Genomic DNA, 23613 nt, shown 5'->3' with positions numbered 1-23613 from the left:
AAAAAAATATTGTTGAAAGTGCCAGTAGTGATTTGGCCAAAATGAAAGTAGGGTAGAAATCAGCCTTTGTCATTTATTCAAGATTCAAATCCTACCATTGGCATGCTAATAGGGCCCTCAAAAGAAAAAGCACTGATGGATTGTCCTGGGACAAGCATATTTTATTAGAATAATAATGGTCAATAAGCAGTTAAATTTGTTTCATGTTTGTTAGGGTGCAAATTTTAAATTCAATTTTACTTTAACTAAAAATGCATTGTAGCCAAGGGGAAGAATAATTGTGTTCTGAGGCCTAGAGTAATGTAAGGGAGGTAAATCCGAACATACACAACATTGTATGTAAAATGTTTTAGAATTACATCCTTTACACTGCTTTTAAATTGTCTTAATTGTCCATTGACCAGAAATACCTAGTTTTCCCCCTTTTTTACCCCTTATTCCAAAACATTTTGTCCCTAATCCCCCAAAGTCAATACTAACCATCCCTTCATGGTAAGAAAACTTGTGGTATAATTTCAGAAAGATTCATACACTTAAACACAAGTTATTGTTTGAAAATTACAAAAATTATTATTTTGGGCCCCCTTTTTGGCCCCTTATTCCTAAACTGTTGGGACCATGACCCCCAAAATCAATCCCAACCTTCCTTTAGTGGTATTTAACCCTCTTGTAACATAAATTGGATTTTTTCCTTTGATGTTTTTATGAAATAATTTGCTTTAAAAATGTGGTGAGGGAAAACCATGGTATATTATATGCAAATTTAAAGGAAAAGAGGCGGAGCTTCAGCCATGGTATAACATATTCATTTTCAAGTTATTCCATGGCTGAAGCTCCACCTTTTTTTTTTAAATGTATCCGCCTCTAAAATATTTAGGAAACTGTAAAACATACTAAAAGGTCAAGATCTTCATTTGTTTTCATTTTATAAGAAAAAGCAATAAATTATGTGTACCACATTTCAAGAAACCCTTTTCAAACTATATAGGATTGTTACGAATTCCCTTTATTTTGGAAACAATTACTAAATGTTTCTTCTTTCAGTTTTGAAAAAAAAAAAAATGTAAAACTGTCATTTCCTTTGCGAAAATTTCGATTTAAAAAGGGGGTACCTATACAAAAAGGAATAAATATCGGCTACAAATATCTGTGAAAAAACATGATTAGGAGACGTACACTATCTACGCGCCTGGATCTGCCACTGTTAAAATATTGTTTTATCATTAAAATTGTGTTTTAATAAATAATCTAATAAAATAACGGAAGAAAAGCATTTTTCAATTAGATGAAAATTCTGTAAAATATGATTAATTTGTATGATACATTGAAAAAAAAAAAACAATTCTTGCCGTCATTAGAATAATTATTTAATCCTTGTCGCTGGAATCCGACATTTTTGTTTACCTCAGTCTGATGACATTATGAAATTATCTGGGCCTACAATCATACACGGGGCGCAAAACTAAAAAAAATCGGGAAAATCCGACATTTTCTTTACTTTCTGCAAATTCAGGGGTTCTATTGCATGCGAAATAAACAGACGATCTTACACGAAGCGCAAAAGTGACTTGCGCGAGCTTCCATTTCATTGGATAAAACTGTAACGTGATCAATTTCCAATATTAGTTGAAGGTCTTGAAGCTGTCAATCATTGTATTTATATTACAAATTTTATATACCATGTGTCTTACTCATTAACATATTTAAACAAACTCATCCTTCGGATTCGTTTGTTTAAATATGTTAACTCGTAAAAACCATGGTATATATAGTACTTGTAAAAATTTATAGAGATCCATACACTTAAAACACAAGTTATTGTCTGTAAACTAGAAAAATGCATCATTTTGGCCCCTTATTCCTACATATTCAGGAAAATTAACCCCAAACTGAATCCCAGCTTTCCCTGTGTTATATGGAAACTTGTGGTACAATGTCAGAGTGATCCATACAGTTACACACAACTTATTGTCTTGAAACTAGAAAAATGCTTGTTTTTGGTCCTTAATTCCTAGACTGTTTGCCTAATAACCCCTTAAAATAAATCCCAACCTTCTACTTATGGTATTAAACATTGTGGTACAATTTCAGAACAATTGAAATACTAATACATAACTTTTTGTCCTGAAACTAGATAAATGCTGTTTTTTGCTCCTTTGGGCCCTTAATTTCTAAACCTTTGGGACCATAACCCCAAAATCAATCCCAAGCTTTCTTTTGTGGTTATAAAGATTGTGTTAAAATTTTATTGATTTCTTTTGACTTATTCAAAAGTTATTATCCGGAAACAATCTGTCTTCATACGACGCTGACAACGACGATGTCATACCAATATACGACCAAAACTTTTTTAATTTTTGCGGTCGTATAAAAATGGCAGTTGTTATCTTATAGTTCGTTTCTGTGTGTGTTGCATTGTCCTTTGGATTTTTGTTGCACTCCAGTTTTTCTGTTATGTTGTTTTCCTTTTATAGTTGATGTGTTTACCTCAGTTTTAATTTGTAACCAAGATTTGTTTTCTCTCAATCGATTTATGACTTTTGAACAGAGGTATGCTACTGTTGCCTTTATTTAACCATGGAGTTGTCAGTTCGTTTTCGACTGATGATATTGAACTTCCCTTTTGGTATATTTATCCTCCCTTAAGCTTGCATATCATGTTTGCTTTTTTTATTCTATTTATCTTCTATAGTTTTTGTTCATTAAAATGGGTTAATGATGTCCCCTAATCGAAATAACTCATAAGGGGAGAGTCCGAGACGATTATGGTAATGTTGACTCTCTTGTAAATTTTGTCTTGCTAGTCATTTTGTTGTTCATGGTTTTCTAAATCTGTTTTAGTTTTTTGCAAATGGTAAAAGGACAAATACAAAGACAGATGCAAAGTGATGTGAATAGTTCACTGGACTATTTGGGTTTGTAATCATCATTCAAGGGAAATATCTCATATAAGGAGTGGTCTATATGATTTCAGCCATGAAGACCACCAAGTGAATATTTTTGTTGTTAAGTTTCTATTTACTATACTAGTTCTTACAAATTACACGAAATTGGACTCGTAATCATCATTCAAAAATTGCAATTCATGAAAGAAGTCGTCTGCCTGTTATGGCCATTTGACTTATTGGCTGCCAAATTGTGAATTTCATGCAAAATTGATGAAAACATTTGTTTAACAAATGATGCTTGTTATCAATTTTGTGTTTAAGTTTATAGGAGACTGACACAAAGGGACGGTAACAGCTCTTTTGGCCCTTTGGGTTAGGTGAGTTAAAAGTGCAATATTTTCTAGTAAAATTTTTATCTACATGTAAATTATACTATGTCAATAATTAGTTGACCTATAATTCTGTTTCTAAGTAGACAAGTCTTATCACTAAGTTTATATATCTCCTGCTTATTGAAGAAGCAAACAATGACATTCTAAGACTCGTATTGGTTTGACCTGCAATTCAAGGGATGAAGAAGCAAACAATGACATTCTAAGACTTGTATTGGTTTGACCTGCAATTCAAGGGATGAAGAAGCAAACAATGACATTCTAAGACTTGTATTGGTTTGACCTGCAATTCAAGGGATGAAGAAGCAAACAATGACATTCTAAGACTCGTATTGGTTTGACCTGCAATTCAAGGGATGAAGAAGCAAACAATGACATTCTAAGACTTGTATTGGTTTGACCTGCAATTCAAGGGATGAAGAAGCAAACAATGACATTCTAAGACTGGTATTGGTTTGACCTGCAATTCAAGGGATGAAAAAGCAAACAATGACATTCTAAGACTCGTATTGGTTTGACCTGCAATTCAAGGGATGAAGAAGCAAACAATGACATTCTAAGACTTGTATTGGTTTGACCTGCAATTCAAGGGATGAAGAAGCAAACAATGACATTCTAAGACTTGTATTGGTTTGACCTGCAATTCAAGGGATGAAGAAGCAAACAACGACATTCTAAGACTTGTATTGGTTTGACCTGCAATTCAAGGGATGAAGAAGCAAACAATGACATTCTAAGACTCGTATTGGTTTGACCTGCAATTCAAGGGATGAAGAAGCAAACAATGACATTCTAAGACTTGTATTGGTTTGACCTGCAATTCAAGGGATGAAGAAGCAAACAACGACATTCTAAGACTCGTATTGGTTTGACCTGCAATTCAAGGGGTGAAGAAGCAAACAATGACATTCTAAGACTGGTATTGGTTTGACCTGCAATTCAAGGGATGAAAAAGCAAACAATGACATTCTAAGACTCGTATTGGTTTGACCTGCAATTCAAGGGATGAAGAAGCAAACAATGACATTCTAAGACTTGTATTGGTTTGACCTGTAATTCAAGGGATGAAGAAGCAAACAATGACATTCTAAGACTGGTATTGGTTTGACCTGCAATTCAAGGGATGAAGAAGCAAACAATGACATTCTAAGACTTGTATTGGTTTGACCTGCAATTCAAGGGATGAAAAAGCAAACAATGACATTCTAAGACTTGTATTGGTTTGACCTGCAATTCAAGGGATGAAAAAGCAAACAATGACATTCTAAGACTTGTATTGGTTAGACCTGCAATTCAAGGGATGAAGAAGAAATACTAAGATGTAAATCACACACCATGTTTCTGTTCTTCTTTCAGAATTTCAAAATTTGATCAAACATAAAAACTTTATAAAAGTTTATTATCTGAATATACATGTAAATCATATTTTACTCTAGCTACATACAAGGCTATTTTGTCAAGTAAAAAATGCTAAATAAAAAAATAAACAAATTCCTGAAAACCAACCCGCAATTTTTTTTTAAAATACTTAATTTCTTGTTTCACTTATTCATGATTATTTATAAGTACTTTATTTTTGTACTTGAAAAATACATCGCTCACAAAAGTAAGTTGGTTACAGTATTTTTCTTATCTTTATATAAAAATATAATTGGCAGGTAAAATTTTGTTCCAAAATCGACATTACAAAAATTTGTCTATTGAGATTCTATGCCACTGGGTTGACATACAATGGAAGCAAAAGATTTTAACTATGAAGAGAATGCCCACATCATGTTGGATTTAACAAAATCAAATACAATTCATGTATCACATATAAAATGGCAATATCAATTGTATCAAACAGTTACAGTTCAGTTTCAAGCAATTTAATTGACTAGATACAGTACACATAAGATATGGTGAATTTAAATATTACTCTTTATATTCATTTCTCACAGAAATATAAAGCAAGCAGGAGATAGCAGGGTAGTTTTCCTGATAAATATCTTCTCTAAGTTTTATCTATCTAGGTCCTAAGGGCAGAGGGACATAGTTTTCAAATGAAGGCCACTTTTCTGAAAAATGAAACTTTTTCAAGTTTATAAATATAAAATTGAAATATTTAATTCATCAAGTATTTTTGCTTGATTTATAAAGTCTTTTCCAGCAGTCAAATGGTTTTTTTTTTTTTATTGAAAAGTATTTCTTTTTCGTCATCTTGTGTATACTGTACTTTACAAAGTTAACAATGTACATACATGTATAAGACAAACAATAAATATTATGTTGTTGCAAAATTAAAACCAAAAGTATACTTTCAGCACCAAAGTTACTGTTAAACAAATTCCCTAACCATACTGGTCTTTTATTTAGAGGTAGCTGTATTCATCGTCATGGCTAACTAGATACAAGGTAAATATTTATATATATAAATGCATAAAACTTCAATAAAACATCCAAAAACCATTAAGCCCCCAAAAACGTTTTCACAATAAGCAAAAGAAATTATATTCAGATCATATAATATATAATATCAAAATTATATTCAGATCATTAGCTTGTAAATAATGCTTGTATAGCTTATATTTGTGTTTGTAACTGTGTAAGTTTACTATTGAAAACTTGATTACCCTAATAGTAAATGTTACAATACCCTGGATTATGCATAATGGTGAGCCATTGATCATTTTTATATCATAACTTTTTTCTTTCAAAATACTTTATGGAAATAAGTTATAAAGGAAGAGAATCTTATACAACCACAAAATGAAAAGAACAAGTTTATTTTGCTGTTTGAAACTTTAAAGAAAAATTAATAATTTCCTTAACAAATAAACAGGAGAAATTCATATTAGCAAAACAGGGATGTGAGGAAAATCTACAAGCACATATATGTGAGTGCAGTGTACATGTACTGTAAAATACAAATGCAATTTCCATCTAATCACAAAAATAAACTTTCTCTTTCATTATGAAATCTCAACGATAGATTAATATAAATTTTTCTTAGTAATATATTTCTTAATTTTATCTTTTTTTGAGAAGATAATTATAAACTAAAGAATATATAACAAATTGAAAGAAAATTTTAAACCAAATATCAAATAAAAAAAAGTTGTGTATGAGTATAATCCAGAAGACAAAAATTGTATATTCACAACGTTATAGAATTAAATTTACAAAAACATTACAAATATACCATGTATTGTGTAGTACACAGTACAACATTTACACCTGATACAAAAGCAATTTCAAATATTTTATCATAAGTCATGCCATAGCTATCAAAAATCAACTCTGCCAGTCTCCGGATGATTTAGATTCATTTCCGTAATATTTATTTCTTTTAGAAAGTAGCCTCATATTCTAAATTTGACCTGATTGGATATTTAATATAGCGAATTATTATAGTGATGATCTTGACTATAAGGAGAACTCCTGCAGTACACATCAGGACAAGCAAGAAGATAGAAATTCTATATCTTGCATCTAAATCATAATTCTTGGTGAAAGATCCAATTAAGGCGACAAAAAAGACTATATATGGACTGAAAGTGTAACGTACATATTTGTCAATAATAAAATTATCGATAATAAACCATGCAACAATTTCAAAAGACAGGATTCCAAGTGTAATGGTACAAGCCAATTCCTGCTCAACATCAGCATCATAAACAAGAACAACAACAAGATTAATCAGTGATGCCACTGTTACCCAAGCGGCATAAAAAGCTAAACTATTCTGGATGAAAAATCTGATAAACCATATTTCTTTGGTGGCATCATTTTTAGACAGGTAAGCCAAGTTTCTGTAGAGCTGTCGAAATGAAAGAAACAAACACACATATAATGTGAATGGTGTGATCAAAATGACGCAGAGTGCTGCAATGGTATATTGTCTATCCCATATTATGATCCAGGCAATGTTTGCCAAGTTGTTGACAATATAAATGCCATACACAGCTACTGGAAGTACTGACATCTGATAAAGATAGTGGTTACGGACCTTTCTACAAATGGTTGTCAATACATATACCATGAAGATCCCCTGCCATGTGTAAATGACTCCCCATATACTGAATGTCCATCCAGCTGGTGTTATTTGAGTGTAATATTTGTCTGATATGTCACCTGTGGTGTTCTTAAATAAACCTAAAAGTAGAATTAAAAGCAAACATTTTAACTTTGAATCAAACAACATTTAACTTCAAAACTGTATAAATAAATATACATAGTACATGTAGTATTTTGCTCAAGTTTTCTCACAAAAGTTTCTTCATAAATGTAAAGGATGGTGATAAAGGGGAGGGACTGACCACAAAAAGAAGTGAAATAAAAATTCCAAAAAAAGTTGCACTGAAAATAAAAATTGGGAAAAACGAAGTACAAGAAATAAAATTGTTTTTATTATTATAAGGAAAAAAGAACTAGAAGTAATAACTCATGCATTCTTGAATAAAAAAATTGCAGTCATTTCTATTGCAAATGAAGACCCTGTGGTCACTTTTTAGTGTCCTTTACATGCATCTGATTTGAAAAATATTATTCATAGTAATTTAATGGACTTTATTGCATACCATATACAAATGTATATACAATGTACAGTACAATACAATACTAGGGCCGACTTTGAATTAGTCCTGATTTACTTTTTAATTAAATGTAGGACAAGCACGAAAAATAAAGAATACCAACATGAACACTGAAAATAAATAAGGGGAAAAGGGGAAACACAAACCACACGCATCGAACCAAACACAAATATAAAATGTCAAAACACGAAAACATGTGTAATAAAAAGGCCAAAAAATATGCATGAAAAATAACCCTATACCACCCTTGTAAAGCTGGCTCTGTTAAAATCACAATATACATCAAATAATGTGTGCTAATAATCCACAAAAAGTAGTCAGATGTTGTGAGTTGTGAGTGTTACTGTCTTTTAATATGAAAATAGATTACATTGATAATAATACTATGTACATTTCAACCTAAATTTATGGGTAACTTGTGAGTGATTGTAAAGGTATTTACCTAACAACTAAGTAAAATCTTACCTATATCTCTACCAAGTTTAACTGTTGCTAAAGCATTTACAACAATCATCACAGCCCATACGAAAATCATACATCCTATAGTCAACAACTTGGTTGCACTGTGGCCAGACATTTTCCTACAAATCAAATAAAATTCAACATAAAAAAGCTATATACATGTATATGTACATATTTCTATCTGAGGTGACATTCCTGAAAAAGGATACATGCAAGATACAATGTACCACATGATTATGAGATATGTATAATAATCACGATCTCATTGGTGATAAATTGATTCAAATAAACTAAGAATATAACTAAAATTGAGAATGGAAATGGGGAATGTGTCAAAGAGACAACAACCCGACCATAGAAAAAACAACAGCAGAAGGTCACCAACAGGTCTTCAATGTAGCGATAAATTCCCGCAACCGGAGGCGTCCTTCAGCTGGCCCCTAAACAAATATATACTAGTTCAGTGATAATGAACGCCATACTAAACTCCAAATTGTACAAGAAACTAAAATATACAACATGTGTCTTATATAACTACATACATTGTATAGCATCTACTCCAAATGCAGAAATTTTCATGTCAATTTTGCCATTGTCATGCTTGTTTTAATAAATTTACTTTATTTTTATATTCACCAAATATGAATCCTATATATTGATAAGATGGGCTTAACTTATTGCACTAATTGTCAATTTGGCAAGTCTATCTTCAGTGCAAAATTCATGATTAACCAGGTGCTCCGCAGGGCACAGCTTTATATGACCGCAGAAGTCGAACCCTGAACAGTTGGGGCAAGTATGAACACAACATTCAAGCTTGATACAGCTCTGAATTTGGATTGCGATCAAATTTTAGTTTATTTATAGCATCCAAAATTTCTTTTTAATAGGGTTATTAATTTTTGTAATCTAGTTCACAAAAAGTTGGATTTTTTTTTACTGTTTTTTACTTTCTTACTAATTTCCTCTAATCTGTCTTCAAATTTGTCACAGTTAAAACTTAAAGATTGAAAATATGAAAACCAGACATTACTTTGAATAGAATTTTCTGGACCATCTGAAATGTTTTCTTTAAATTCTTTAATGAGATAATTAATTACAGATTCCAATAACTCTTTGGATTATTATCCCTTAGATTATCCAGACTGTCAAGAATGTTTTGTTTAAATTTCCTTTCTTTATATTTACGTAGCTTATTATACTTTCTATAACATTTATAGTAAGACCCTTTTATAATTGGGTCCCAAGGGAATTTTGATAATAGCTTACCTTTATAAGAAATAAAGACTTTTACGTTTTTGTACTAAGTCTATGTCAAACCATTTTTTGTTTTTATGTTTATCATGTACACCTTTTAATTTAGGTTTACGAAATATCAAACATTTACTGGCAGCATTATCTATTATACTAAAACATTCATTAGCCGCTTGTTCAATATAGTTATCTGAAAGATTTAATTTTGAGTCCAAAATTTTTTCAATACTGTTTCTAATATTTGGCTGGCTAAAGTATCTTGACATTTTTGTGTAGAGGTTTCTGACCATATATATTTTCCTGGAAATAAAATAGTAATGTCTTGCTCCTTATTTTTAGGTGAGTAACTAGCTAACAGGTCAAATGTTAGTTTACAGTGACAGTCTGACAGAGTTGATAAAAAATCAGCAACATGAAAAAATAAAGTGTCTGCGATCAAGTCTTCTGACACAATAACATAGTCTACCACACTACTACCTACTGCTTTCATACAAGTGTATTTATCATAAGAATCGCCCCACATTCTCCCATAAAATACGTACTAATTTAGACGCAATACACAAGTCCAGAAGCTGTTTACCTCTTGAATCTACTTTCATATCATAACTACATCTTTTTTCTTGAATAACATCACAACTATAATTATCATACATTGGTATATGTACATCATTAATTATAAAATCTGGCTCTACATGACCTTGTCCTTGCATTTATGTCATCACACAATATAATACTACCTTGTTGACTAAACTTAATAATATCTTTTTCTATGTTTTCAAGTGTGTCGTCTTCTGATTGCGAATTGGTCAGCATAAAATGAAGTTGCAAACACAAAATGTTATGTTGTAGAAAGAATTGTTTTTCTTTTGACTGGTAATAATTGCTCTTTAACTGCAGCAATTTTTTTTTTTTTTTTTTTAATTCCCTCTGACCATTTCTAAGTTGTACAATATTTTTTTTTATATAGATACATTGTAGTTAGTTTTTGGGCAGGTGCAATGTAATATGAATATGAAATCCTTGTAAAGTAATAAAACTCTTTTCCCTCTTATGACTGAGGAAAGGTAAAAATGAATTAACCTTTTCTTGTCCTATATAATCATTGATTATAAATGACAATTAAAGTTTATACAAAACAGAAAGCAAAACATAATCTAGCTACAATATGCATTAAACAAAACTTAATTATAACTGGCAACTTTATCTTCTTTAATAAGATAGTCAAGATAGTTAAATATCAGGATATTAAGGCTACCCATATCCACGACCCCGACTTTGATAATTGTTATAATTGTTATGACCGCGACCATGATATCCACCAATTGATCTTTTTAAATCAGGATAATTCAAGACATTTTGATTAAATTTCAGTAATTTATTACACAAAGGATTTGTATAGTGTATAGGGTCACACCCATATTTATAGATGTGACTGGTCACATTTTCCCCTCAAGCATCATGACCCAAATGTTTGTTATCAGGTTAAAGATTAATAACATTTAATGTGTTTTTAAAATTTCAATGAATATGTTTAAGTTTGAATGTATATTTGTAAAATTTCCATGTATGTTTTAAATTTCAATGTGTTATCTAAAATTTCAATGTAAATTTTTGAAATTACAATGTATATGCATAAAATTTCAATGTGTAATTTTAAAATATCATGGTGTATATTTCTATAAAACAACAAAATATTGTTAATTTAGATCAAGGATTTGTTTAATTAGACCCTTGTTTACATTTCGTTTACATCAACGTAACGATTCAAACGAGTGATTGCTATTTCAAAATATAAAATTCTTCCAAAAGTATTCATTTATATGATTATATATACTTACTGCGGTACTCGTTTCTCTGACCCAGTTGCGTAATATTATTTCCAAAAACGTTACAAAATGCGTTAAAACTTCTCTTCGTATGTACTGAAGTTACGTAATGTTTACAATTTGGAACGTGGGCAAAAACGTGATGTGTCACGTGACACGAATGTCGTACGTAGTGTGGCTAAAAACATACTAATGACGTCGATGATAATTGACATGTTGATGTAAAAATTGTTTTGAACGAACTGGAAGAACAGGTGTCATTCACATAATAATATAAAACATGAATAATCTTTAATCGTTTCGCACAATCCTTCCCCACGGCCCGAGGACACATGCAGTTATTTAATAATTTTTGAGGAACATGTTTTTTTTTATGATATTGTTAGATATATTGATCCCAGATTTCTTTGAGACAAATTTTGAAGGCAAAAAAAAACCGCTCCAGTTCTTTCCAAAAAACAGCCAACAACCCTTAGGCAACGACCATCCCAATCGGCTGTCACTGAGGTGATTTTTTTTCTCGGGACAAACATTTTTTAAGACTGAATTTCATTTTTTGTTTATCAATACAGCTGGCCATCATGCCATGAGAAAACTAAAGATACATGTGTATATATGTGTATGGGGTAACCAATACTGATTGTGTGTCCTCTAAAAATGTTTTTGATGTGCGATATCATATTAAAGATTTTTTTTAGTTCTGAATTCTAGTTGTGATCATTGCTCTCAGAGTCATTGCTGTACCACGTACAGTCCATCTAAATACACTTTAATTACAACTAGAACACATCTGTGATATCTCGGGTCCATGACTGAATTAAAGTATATAACTATGCGTAAGCCTTATTTTATTATTGGTATTGTCATCTGATAAAGTCGTGCCGGTTAAAAGATACACAGTTTTCTCTGCTTTCAAAATCATTCTGTTCCGACGACCCGGAACTTATCAATTATTGGTAATATTAATTATTTGGAAAACAAATTTAAAGGTCCTGGAATGGAGTATTTTTTAATCAACAGCATTGTCCTATATTAGTTATAAATAAAGTTGAATTCTTTTATTCGCTGTTTTACGTCATGCCTCGCTAACAAATTGAACACTGTACCTAACTTGAGTTATATGCCTTATTTTAAGTCCAGATTTTTAGTATTCGTATTGTTATCTTAGAAAGTCTTTCTGATTAAAATGCTACAATAGAGAACTATTGACAAGATTGAATTTAGTAGTGTCAACTCTGTGATTATGACCCGTGTATATAGTTTGGTGGTGCGCCTGTCAGATGCAGAACGTACAGATAAGGTAAAGGTAACAGGTGAATACATATACAATTGGTATCGGTATCGGATTCGACACGGAACTTGTTAATTATTGGCAATAGAAAACAAAAGAGTCTGAATATTAATTATGTGGAAAACAAATGGGTCTGAATATTAATTATGTGGAAAACAAAAGAGTCTAGAGTGGTGTAATTTTTAATCTACAACATTGTCCTATATTAGCTATATATAAAGTTGAATTCTTTGATTTGTCGTTTTTACCCCCTGAGTCATTGACAGCTGACAAATTGGACCTCGTTATTTTAGTATTAACTATAATAGATGACAAATAATATACCATGCACTTAATAAATAACTAGGGACTCTCAAGAGCCTATGTCGCTCACCTGCATTTACGGCTGATGCTTTGGAAATCATGTAAGGTTAAAATCCAGGGCCGTAACTAGCCTCTTTTAATAGTGAAGCAAAATATTTATGCCGAGCGTAGCGAGGCGAAAAGTTTTTGGCGAGGGGTCTGGGGGCTGCTCAAGGCCCCCAAAAGCTCTGCGAAAAAATAACGCAAATTCGTGCATTCTGAGTGTTTACTGGACTCTTTCTTACATTGAAAGGCAATTCATTTTAAGCTAATTTTTTTCGACAATTTTCTGGTCTCAAAACAAACATAGATTCATTGTGATTTGGTTTTACGGGGACAATATTAAAAGTAGACCGATATATAGGATAAAGCAAATATCGTGATTTTGTCCATTGACATTTGTATTTTTTCTATGCATTGGCTTTGTGTGAGATGATTTGATACCGGAAACTTGGTGGTCTTACTTTAATTTGCATAGGCGGATCCAAGGGGGGGGGGCTGGGAGGCCCGGGCCTCCCTTTCGTGGGACAAATTTGGTTGATTATATAGGGAATCATTGAACATGACTGGAGCGGGCCCCCCTTAGGGCAGTCAGCCCCCCCCCCCTCCCCGCCCTTTAGGAAAAGTTCTGGATCCGCCACTGATTTGAACCATGTCAGCATTAGTTTTATCTACAAAAAAGGCAGTTTTGTATTCTTTGATATCAAGTTCAATTCTCCATGCAGAAGCGATCATTTTTTTCTGTGTCCAGTAGCTTCGTATATTCTTACAATATGTTCTCGCACAATGTCTGGACATCGATAGACATGCAACATTGCAAAACCACACATTTACAAATGAAAATCAATATGCAGACTATAGTCATAAAATAGAACAAAAATGAACAAAAGACAAACCCGGGACAAAGAAGTACAATTAATACACCATCCACTCTAAAAACTAAAAGTAAAATAGAAATCATGATCACGAAAAACATGCAGGGCGGGCGACATCAGAGATTGAAGAAAACTTGCTTTTTGCAAGACACTTTCTGAGAAAACAATTTGAGATGACAATAAGACAATTTTTTGGTTCAGTTATATTTTTTTTTAATTTCCAACATGATGCATTTGCCTCGTTTGCCTTAATGTAGTTACGGCCCTGATTAATCAGAACAAATAGTATTAGATTTAACATGTTTAAGATATTTTTAGATACTATAGACGTTACGCACGGTATTCGGTCTAGATTTCGTTTGACCATTTTATTGCTGCAAAAATAGGACAAAAACAAATCAATTCTGCGTATTATTAAAAAAATACTTGTCTTGATTCATCATTTTAATCGAAATTTAATAAAAGGAGATTTTAATAAATTTAATGTTATGTATTATTACATAATAAAGCCATGATTCCGTGTTTATAATGCAATTTTTGCCGTGTAAGACGTAACAACAATAACTAACCATCCAAATATAAACGGAGAAAAAACAAGAACTACTGAATGGATTTCGATGAAATTTGTGCAGGTGGGATACAAAAGAATCATATATATACATGATGTGAAACGGGTTCGATAAAACGCATGTCAGTTCGCAATCTAGTGGCCATTTTCTAAATTCCATAGATCTGTAAGATTTGAAAATTCGAGTTAACAAAAATAAAAGCAAGCACTTCGATATTAAAATATTTTCACATAAATCATAGAAAAGGTTAGCCCCCTCTACATGCAAATGTGATTTTATTGAATTTTACGAAAACATTTTTATTTCTGACACAGCTTCTCTCATTTTATTTTTTTCCAGTATTTTCTGTGTCTCCCTTAAATGTTACCATAGGTCCATTGTTCAAGATTTTTCAGTACCATGATAATTAAGGGTATTCTAATTTTGTGACAGACAAATGAACTATGAAAACAAAGGTTACTACTGAAATATGATTTTTTTAAAGATTTATTTAAGCCTTCAATGTCAAGGAAACGTTTAATTTTTCATAAATTTTAATCGATTTTTCCATGTCTCCCCAAAATGTTACCACGTCCAAATTGAACGTTTTTTTGCACGGAACGTCAATGTTACGTAATTTATGTATTTTTTATCTTTTGATAAATAATACGTTTTCTATAATACAGAACCTTTCGACTTTGGAACCTAGTAACAAATATGTTGCTGCTAGTACGAATGTTTGTTGTATACACTAACAGTCATTTCAAGGCATCCAACAAACAGACGCATGTGAAAAATACTCATTCTATTTCAAGGACTGTAGATCACTTTTAAATTTTAAATAAAATGAGCAATTCCAAACTGCCGTTTTCTTTCCAAAAGTTGAGGATGAAATTGAAATTATAGATCAAGCAAAAAGGGGATATATAGTAGCTGTGGCTGCCATAGACCCGAACGCGGATTATTTTTCATTATAATCTTCTCGAAAGACACATATTTGGGATTTTGGTAGTACTGATAGAAAAACCCTAACATTATTCGCTAATGGTAGTTTGAAAACTACAATTGAAGGCGGGTTGATAACATTTATACTCTTAAAGCACTAAACAGCTGTGGTACTGGCTTACCTTAGATATTTGTGATGACGGAATACTGAGCATCATCGAGGATATACATTTTGCAACAATTGACATGCTTGGGCAGTGACAAATATTTGATATATAAACTTTCAATAAGTTAAGATTATGAGGAAATAAATAAAATTGAGAATGGAAAGTTTATTAGTCAAAATATATAATCAGTCATGTTAACAGTCTAAATTTTTAGATAAGTAGTAAAACATTAAAATGCTGCCAGCTGTATTAAAAATATTGCAAAGCTTTGACGTTTTGTACAGAACTCGGTTGAAACTACGTCGAGTAACGTTACCATTACTAAACCGAACACTGTGCGTAGCGTCATAATGATATCTAAGATCATAACAAAAAACTGTAAAATTACTTACTCAGGGGCAGCAACCCGACTCGTCTGAAAATTTATAATCTGATGAACATTTTGCCGTCTGTCAGATTTGCTCAATAAAATTGAAAATGGAAATGGGGAATGTGTCAAAGAGACAACAACCCGACCATAGAGCAGACAACAGTAGAAGGTCACGAATAGGTCTTCATGCAGCGAGAAAATCTCGCACCCGGAGACGTTCTTCAGCTGGCCCCTAAACAAATATATATACTAGTTCAGTGATAATGGACGTTATACTAAACTCCAAATTATTCACAAGTAACTAAAATTAAAAATCATACAAGACTAAAAAGGCCAAAGGCTCCTTAATTGGGACAGGCGTAAAATTGCGGCGTGGTTAAACATGTTTTTTGAGATCTCCCCCCTCCCCCCTATACCTCTGGACAATGTAGAAAAGTAAACGCAAAACAATACGCACAGTAAATTCCAGTTTAAGAGAAGTCCGAGTCAGATGTCAGAAGATGTAACCAAAGAAAATAAACAAAATGACAATAATACATAAATAACAACAGACTACTAGCAGTTACTGACATGCCAGCTCCAGACTTCAATTAAACTGATTGAAAGATTATGCCATCACCATATGAATATCAGGCACAATCCCTCCCGTCAGGGGTTTAGTATTATACCATCACAAAATATATGAGAAGAACATAACCCGTGTCATGCCAGCAACTGTTTTTTTTTTTTAAATAAATGTGTTTAACTCAGATGCAAAGACCCTATACTTGTGAATCAATATTAAAGCCAAAATATGCAATCTTTATGACCTGACAAAGGTATCGTAACTATATCCCTTCTTAATCAGTCTGTTTAAAGGTTTTGTTTGAGGTGAATACTGACATTTTTATGCTTTCTAAAGAACACCATAAAGGATTGGATGTAAAATACCCGAACGTATAAGAAGTCTGCATGTTGAGTTATATTTACGAATGAAGGTTGAGCGATCACAAACATGTTAACAACAAACTAAACGACTTTTCGCACCCGATTGTCAATTTTCCTTTACCAAATTCTTTTAGAGATACAAATATTTGGTAAGGAAGTTTGGCTGTATCTGTAGGGTTTATATCTGACGTAATTACACCTTATGTAAGAATCCGGGGTTTTGATTGGTTAATAGCCAGTGTATTTTTCACCAATTTGCTGTTATCAAATGAATATCGTTCATTTTTAACGCCGCCGGGGTATTTGCTAAAAGGATATGCCTTTTTTACCCTCTCTGCCGTGGTATTTGCCAAAAAATACTCTATCCGACTGGACGCTTGTAACGTCACGATCATCAATGCGTTTTAGTACATTAACATTCGGTGTAATTAAACAGATATATCATGTTATTGAGGGGTATTTGCGAAAAATACCAGTCTTGAGAATGAATTTCCCTCGCCTTACGGCTCGTGAAATTTAACATTCTCTCGACTGGTATTTTTCGTAAATACCCCTCCTTAACATGATATATCTGTTCAAAATATCCATCATAATTTAACGAAGTGTTGTTTTATAGAGCCCAGAAAAAATGAAATATCGATATTTTGTAATTGATCCTATTACTAAACTATTTCTTAAAGGGTTTTCAATTTAACACAGAGTATATTTCGTATCATATTATGAATCGACATGGTTAAGGACGTCTATAAACCTGGGACCAGTATATCTAATATATATGTTCCTGTATATAAAATAACGAGTGAATAATTTTAAAAGGACATTTAAATATTCTGGTCTTGTTACCTGAAATAATTTACCGAATAATATTAAAGAAATAGATAATAATCAAATACGTTTAAGATCAAATGTTCAACCTTTTTCTACCTATACAGAATGAAGATGTCGGAATTTCATGTGTTTTTTTTCATCATCTATTGTATAAGAGCTTATTTATTCAATGCAATATAACCTCAACCTGGGACTATTATAGTCCCAGAAATAACTATATTAATTTTGTTTGTATTTTTTTCCTTTCCTTTTTGTATTATTAGATTTGGAAGGCCTCATGGAAGATTTTAAAACATGTCATTGTTAAATGTGTTACCATCTTTAAATGAAGATTAGAATTTTATTATAATCATAACAGGAGGTGTGCCTTCAACGGAAGAAATTCGTCTACAGATAATAATTTTTGATTATTTACCGTACGTTACCCTCCCCTCAGTATGTTGTACCCTTGATTTTTACATAATTTTGTTTGTGGATAATAACAGGGGAAATCGGTAAACACAGTTTGATAAATCTGTCTATTGATATGAAACTAGTAAAACGGTTAAAGTTTCTGCCCATCCGACTTCCATTACATTTTTTTGTTTACTTGGCCAAAAATAAATAAATAATGTTTGTTATCAGGTTTTGACCATTTCCAATAATTGATAAATCCTCATGCCAAATTAATTGTTTTTAATTACACAGCGCAAATTTTGTTTTTTTTAGTAATTACGTCCTTTTAACTGTGTTTAACCTTTATTACTATTCTTTTACATGTATAAGGGCATTACACTACTGTTTTGATCCCATGGTAAATATGAAAAATATCATCTGTGATTTGTTTATAAAAAGTGGCACAAAGAATCTTCATACACAATCAAGCCAAATGTCATTTTCTGAAAGAGGAGTTTTAACTACATGTTTATGTATTTTTCAACTTAAATTTTTGTGTTATCAACATCATAACCTGGGTCCTCCCCTGTAACTGTATCTTATATCACGAAGCAGTAATAAACAAAATTTTAACATTTGAACATGTTAAAAAATATTCACACAAACATTGTATTATACATGTGATATGATTACATTTGTACCTTAAAGGGGCACCAGCTGCCAACTTCGTGCACATGGTCACAGATTTGACTCAAATTCTCATAATTTATTTATAACAATGTAAAACATTTATCAAAACTATCAAAAGTCTAAAGTTAACAGTTTACAGAGAAAAGGGTCGATAATCATGATAATATGTAGCTTCGTTTCGTTCATATTTTAGTATAGACTCCATCTAATCAACTATCGAGTTCACCTCAGATGACCATATAAGCGATGTAAACCTAAATTTAGATATACATTTTGTAAATTGATTAAGCTAATTCGTGCAATTGGATTTTTATAGTTTAATTTAATTTTATAGATTAAAAATATATGTTTCTCATTGTTTTTACCTGTATAAGAAAGATTTTTTGTGGATCGAATCAGTCATCAAATGATTTACCTTTGTTTCACTTTCTATGTTGACATTCTTTTCCTTCAAATAACCAGTACACGTACAATGAATGCGCTGTCAGGCGCGTAGCTCCCTATACGCTAACACGCAGTTGCGTGCACATCGATTCCGCATGCAAAACAAATTTGCAAAATAAAATTTATGAATTGAATGTTAAAGGAAACACCTTAGACCTATGTTGTCACTTTTTTAATTGATGAAATATCATTAAATAATGGCATTTGGTTCTAAATTAAAGTTTTATTGGATATTTTGGAGATTATGACAAAATCGGACAGTAACTTGTATCTTTTACAAGATTTGAATTTGTAATACACAGTCTAAGACACATAGTTTTGGAGCACATGTTACAGTGTATGATTCATCAGTTTAGAGTAGATGTACCAATCGGCATTAGAATTATCAGAACCCTTCGATATTGTTGAAAATATGCAGAGGCGATGTGGTAGACAGACTACCGGAGCCAATCATCCTGCAAACACGCCAAAACAGTATTGCATGAAATCTCATTACTATGATTTCTTTGCGTTCATAGACCATATGATAAGGGAACTGGATAGTAGAGTCGGGTCAATTATTATCCTTAAATCGCTGTATCTGTGTCATCATGTTGTAGGAAATATAACAAACAAATCTCAACATTGTCTGAGACATACGAAACTGACATGGCATGTAATTTTGACGAATTCAATTGGGAGTTCGCTTGATGCCGAACACGTACACTGGTTTATAACATCTTGCGAGTGGAGATCTATCAGTGTACTACGTATGGAAAACAAATGTACGATCAACAATGAACAACAACAGTTGACTAGCATTACTGCATACTCATCAGGATTTCAGTGTGAATATTGACAAAGTAATAGAGAAGTTTGTTTCTGCCTAGACCCAAAGAGCAGATTTTGGACAATTTTGAGTAAATTCTGCATCACAAATATGTTTTGTTTATGTATTACTTGATTCAGAAGATTTATTAATTATAGTTTTACATTCATAATTTTTTTATAAGTCCTATCTACATAATTATAGCTCCTCTTTTAACCGTCCTATGACCGAAAACCGAAAAAAAAAACCCATTTTTCTGCATAAAAGGGTCCCAAATTTATTTAGGCTGTAGTTGCTTGCACATCGTTTCATTCTAGCTACGCCCCTGGCTGTCCATCTCTAGTTAAGGGGTTAAATTGAATTCACATGAATATGTATTCAATGAGGTTGAATTATTCACTTGCAAGCAAATAATTCATTATCAATGTTATTTAGCTTAATTTGACAAAATTGAACCATTTTGGGTGCTAAAATTGATATATTATTTCACTATTTCACTTTCATTATTGATTGAACAAAAACAAATCATACTTTAGATTTTTTATATCTCGTAGCTAGTGCCCCTTTAAACAAATATTTTTGGCGACACTAGTGCTCTATGTTAATTTTTTGGAAACATACTTGTCATGTTCGTAGCCATAAATTTTTTTTTTTACAATTGCTCTAAGTTTTTAATCTGACAATACAGATTTCTTTTGGTGGTAAATCTACAGGCTTCAATAGAACCCTAAACAGACCTCAATATACTTTTATATTATGTACAGAAGCCTATGGATTCTTTGTTAGATTGCAATTCAAAATTTTAGAAAATTTATTTATTTATATATAGCTGAACTTTATCATTTACAGGTTTAGTCTAGAGAAAAATGAAGAATGTCAGCACCTAATATAAGTCAAGTTTCAAGGGTTAGGGCACTTTACAAAGCAATCCTTCGTATACACAGAGGACTACCCCTGCAGATGAAAGCTATGGGAGATCAGTATGTCAAAGATGAATTCAAAAGACACAAAGATGCTCCTCCCCTGGAAACAGGAATTTTCATGGATGAATGGACTGTAAGTCTTTTAGTGAAGCCAGCTTTAAGAGTGTAAGCTTAAGGAGAAGAAAAGATTTTGGCCCTAAATTCGATTGTATTTTAACGGTCTCTGATTTGCAGAGGTATTTGTCTGGCTAGCAGAATCAAATGTTGAAACTCAGTTCTTTACTAAACATTGCAGATTTGTTTAACAATCAACCCTTTCCCGGGGTTATACAGCAATTCAGTAACATCACAACATTTACTTTTTGACCTACATGCTTGATGTTCGATGTGAGCCAAAGCTCTGTGTTGAAGGCTGTACCTTGACTTATAATGGTTTACTTTAAAAATTGTTACTTGGGTGGAGAGTTGTCTCAATGGCACTAATACCACATCTTCCTATATCTATTAGAAACAAAATAGAGTGCAACTGTCACTTAAAATGTATTAGACATTCACAAAATAAATATATTTAGAGATTATCTATTTACTGCCAAAAAAATCTTTTTAAGCAACACATGAACTGTATGTTAGTTGAGCCAAAATGTTGCTTTTAGAATTAGGCTTTTTTTCTAAACATCTGAAACTACCATATTGTTTCAACCAAGCTTCGCTTCTATTCACTATCTGAAGTCCTTTCTTTAAAAGAACTTAGAAATGTATATATATCATTCTTTTCTTTTCTGTAAATTAACCGGGTCATTCAAGACCATAAATGTAATTTCTCTTTTGTATCTCAGAATATGAATTAAAGAAGATGTAGGATAAATGTCAATTAGACAGCAAATCAGTGGTGGCTAATTCACCTACTGTATCACTAGCTTATCAAAACTCAGATGGTCTAGATGAATAGGATGGTGTCAGTTTTATAAATAAGCCAGGCTTTCATTTTCCCTCCACCAAAAAAATCTGTAAATCATAGCTAATAGTAATGGAAAATGTGTTGAAACACCAACAACCAATCAATCTTATCATTTAACATATGCTTTCTAGTTAACAGGGACGTTTTTGATTATTACAGAAATATTACTTAACCATTGGAAAGCAGCTGGCTGCTAGAAAGAAAGTACAGACTATAGGAGTTGACCTATCTCCTGAACTCTTAGACTGTTTCCAGAATGATCAAGTGGCTCAGTTATATGAACTTTTCAAAGAAACCAATAAACCTTTAAATGATGATGACAATTGATGTGTATAGTATAAAATAGATATGTAAATAATTTGTTAATAAAATGTGATGAACATACTGTACCATAATTTTTCTTCTAACATTGGTGAGGTTTTATATTTAAGTAAATTTTTATGGGTAAGCTAAGTGCATTTTTAAGTAAAACCCATAGTAGAGTAAAATTATTTGTGTTATTCAACTTTTTAAATCCAGTGCAACCAACTTATTTTTGCTTATACATTCAAAATATGAACATCAGTGTTGCAAACATATGTAGAACTTTTTGATTTTTGTCTTGCATGTTACTTCTGTTGCAGAAAATTATACACAGGGAGTAATCTAGGTGGTTCAAATACATGTGTAAATACTTAAAAGCTAAACAACTTTGTTTGAGGAAATAAAAATTATCTATTTGGCTCTATGCAGACTTTGGAAAAACCATGAAATCAGATATCTAGGAAAATGCAAGATTACCGTAATCCACAAAAATAAAATGAATCCACAGTAAGCAAATCCTCTTACAGAGGCTTCTTATTTTCTAGATATCTGATGAAAATGTGAAAAATATGTCATCCAAAAATGCTGCTAAAGTGGTTTAGGTGTGTATTGTAACTGTTTTATCAAGTTGTTTTCTGTTTAATTACTATACATATTTTTAAAGGACTAGCGGTCTATTGAATTTGACATAAGGGTTGATATTTATCACCAATGCTGATTAGTTGGACTTTGGAATGAAATTCAACAAAATATAAAAATAAGTAGATGTGGTACGATTACCAATGAGACAATTATCTATCAGAGTCATAGGCGGATCCAGGGGCCTTTCGTGGGGAAAATCTGGTTGATTATATAGGGAATCATTGAAGCATGACTGGGGCAGGCCCCCCTTAGGTCAGTCAGCGGGCCCCCCCTTAGGAAAAGTTCTGGATCCACCACTGAGAGTGCAAATGTAATCATATTAGAAATAAGAGTGCACACACTAAAATGTCTTGCCTGTGTTACTTATCATTAAATTTATGTTGAAAGTATGTAACATGAAGTTTTTACCATAAGTATCACATAAACTTAACATCATGGTTCTATGATAATGAGGACATGGTTAGATGAACCAGGAAAGACAGATATGTACATCTTACAATCATTCAATACACCAATTATAGTTGATCTGTTGCTTGTAGTATCTGATAGACTGACAACATTAAGAAAATGTATCATGACCAATGAGCCATGAAAATTAGGTCAAAGTCAAATAGTGTATGCCAGACAGACATGTACACCTTACAATTATTTCTTTTACCAAATACATCTGACCTATTACTTTAAAGAATTTGAAAAAAATACACTGAAGCACAAACACTTATTGAATGATCAATGAAAATGAGATTAAGGTAATTTATTCTGGCTAGAATGATGTGTATAC

General features: G+C 32.0%; 2 protein-coding genes across 3 annotated transcripts; one reads left to right on the top strand and one right to left on the bottom strand.

Moving 5' to 3' along the window:
* Positions 1-4660: 4660 nt before the first annotated feature.
* Positions 4661-11538, bottom strand: LOC139512493 (uncharacterized). The gene is made up of 3 exons (XM_071300134.1): positions 11409-11538; positions 8320-8435; positions 4661-7414 (listed from the first exon to the last, which is right to left on the bottom strand). Exons 2-3 carry the CDS (start codon positions 8429-8431, stop codon positions 6609-6611), a joined length of 918 nt encoding a protein of 305 aa, XP_071156235.1. The 5' UTR covers positions 8432-8435; positions 11409-11538; the 3' UTR covers positions 4661-6608.
* A 9-nt stretch (positions 11539-11547) lies between these two features.
* LOC139512494 (succinate dehydrogenase assembly factor 3, mitochondrial-like) lies at positions 11548-22271 on the top strand. Of its 2 annotated transcripts, none has more exons than XM_071300136.1 (3): positions 11548-11650; positions 20856-21062; positions 22047-22271. In XM_071300136.1, the coding sequence occupies exons 2-3, from the start codon at positions 20880-20882 to the stop codon at positions 22212-22214; spliced, it is 351 nt and encodes a 116-aa protein (XP_071156237.1). In that variant the 5' UTR covers positions 11548-11650; positions 20856-20879; the 3' UTR covers positions 22215-22271. The 2 variants fall into 2 exon arrangements, with proteins under 2 accessions (XP_071156237.1, XP_071156236.1); XM_071300135.1 differs by lacking the exon at positions 11548-11650 and adding an exon at positions 18090-18183.
* Positions 22272-23613: the final 1342 nt, after the last annotated feature.

Source organism: Mytilus edulis, chromosome 2, assembly GCF_963676685.1.
Source record: "Mytilus edulis chromosome 2, xbMytEdul2.2, whole genome shotgun sequence".
In the NCBI taxonomy this organism is placed as follows: domain Eukaryota; kingdom Metazoa; phylum Mollusca; class Bivalvia; order Mytilida; family Mytilidae; genus Mytilus; species Mytilus edulis.
The sequence above is the reverse complement of the archived record's forward strand: the minus strand, read 5'-3'. Positions and strand labels throughout refer to the sequence as shown.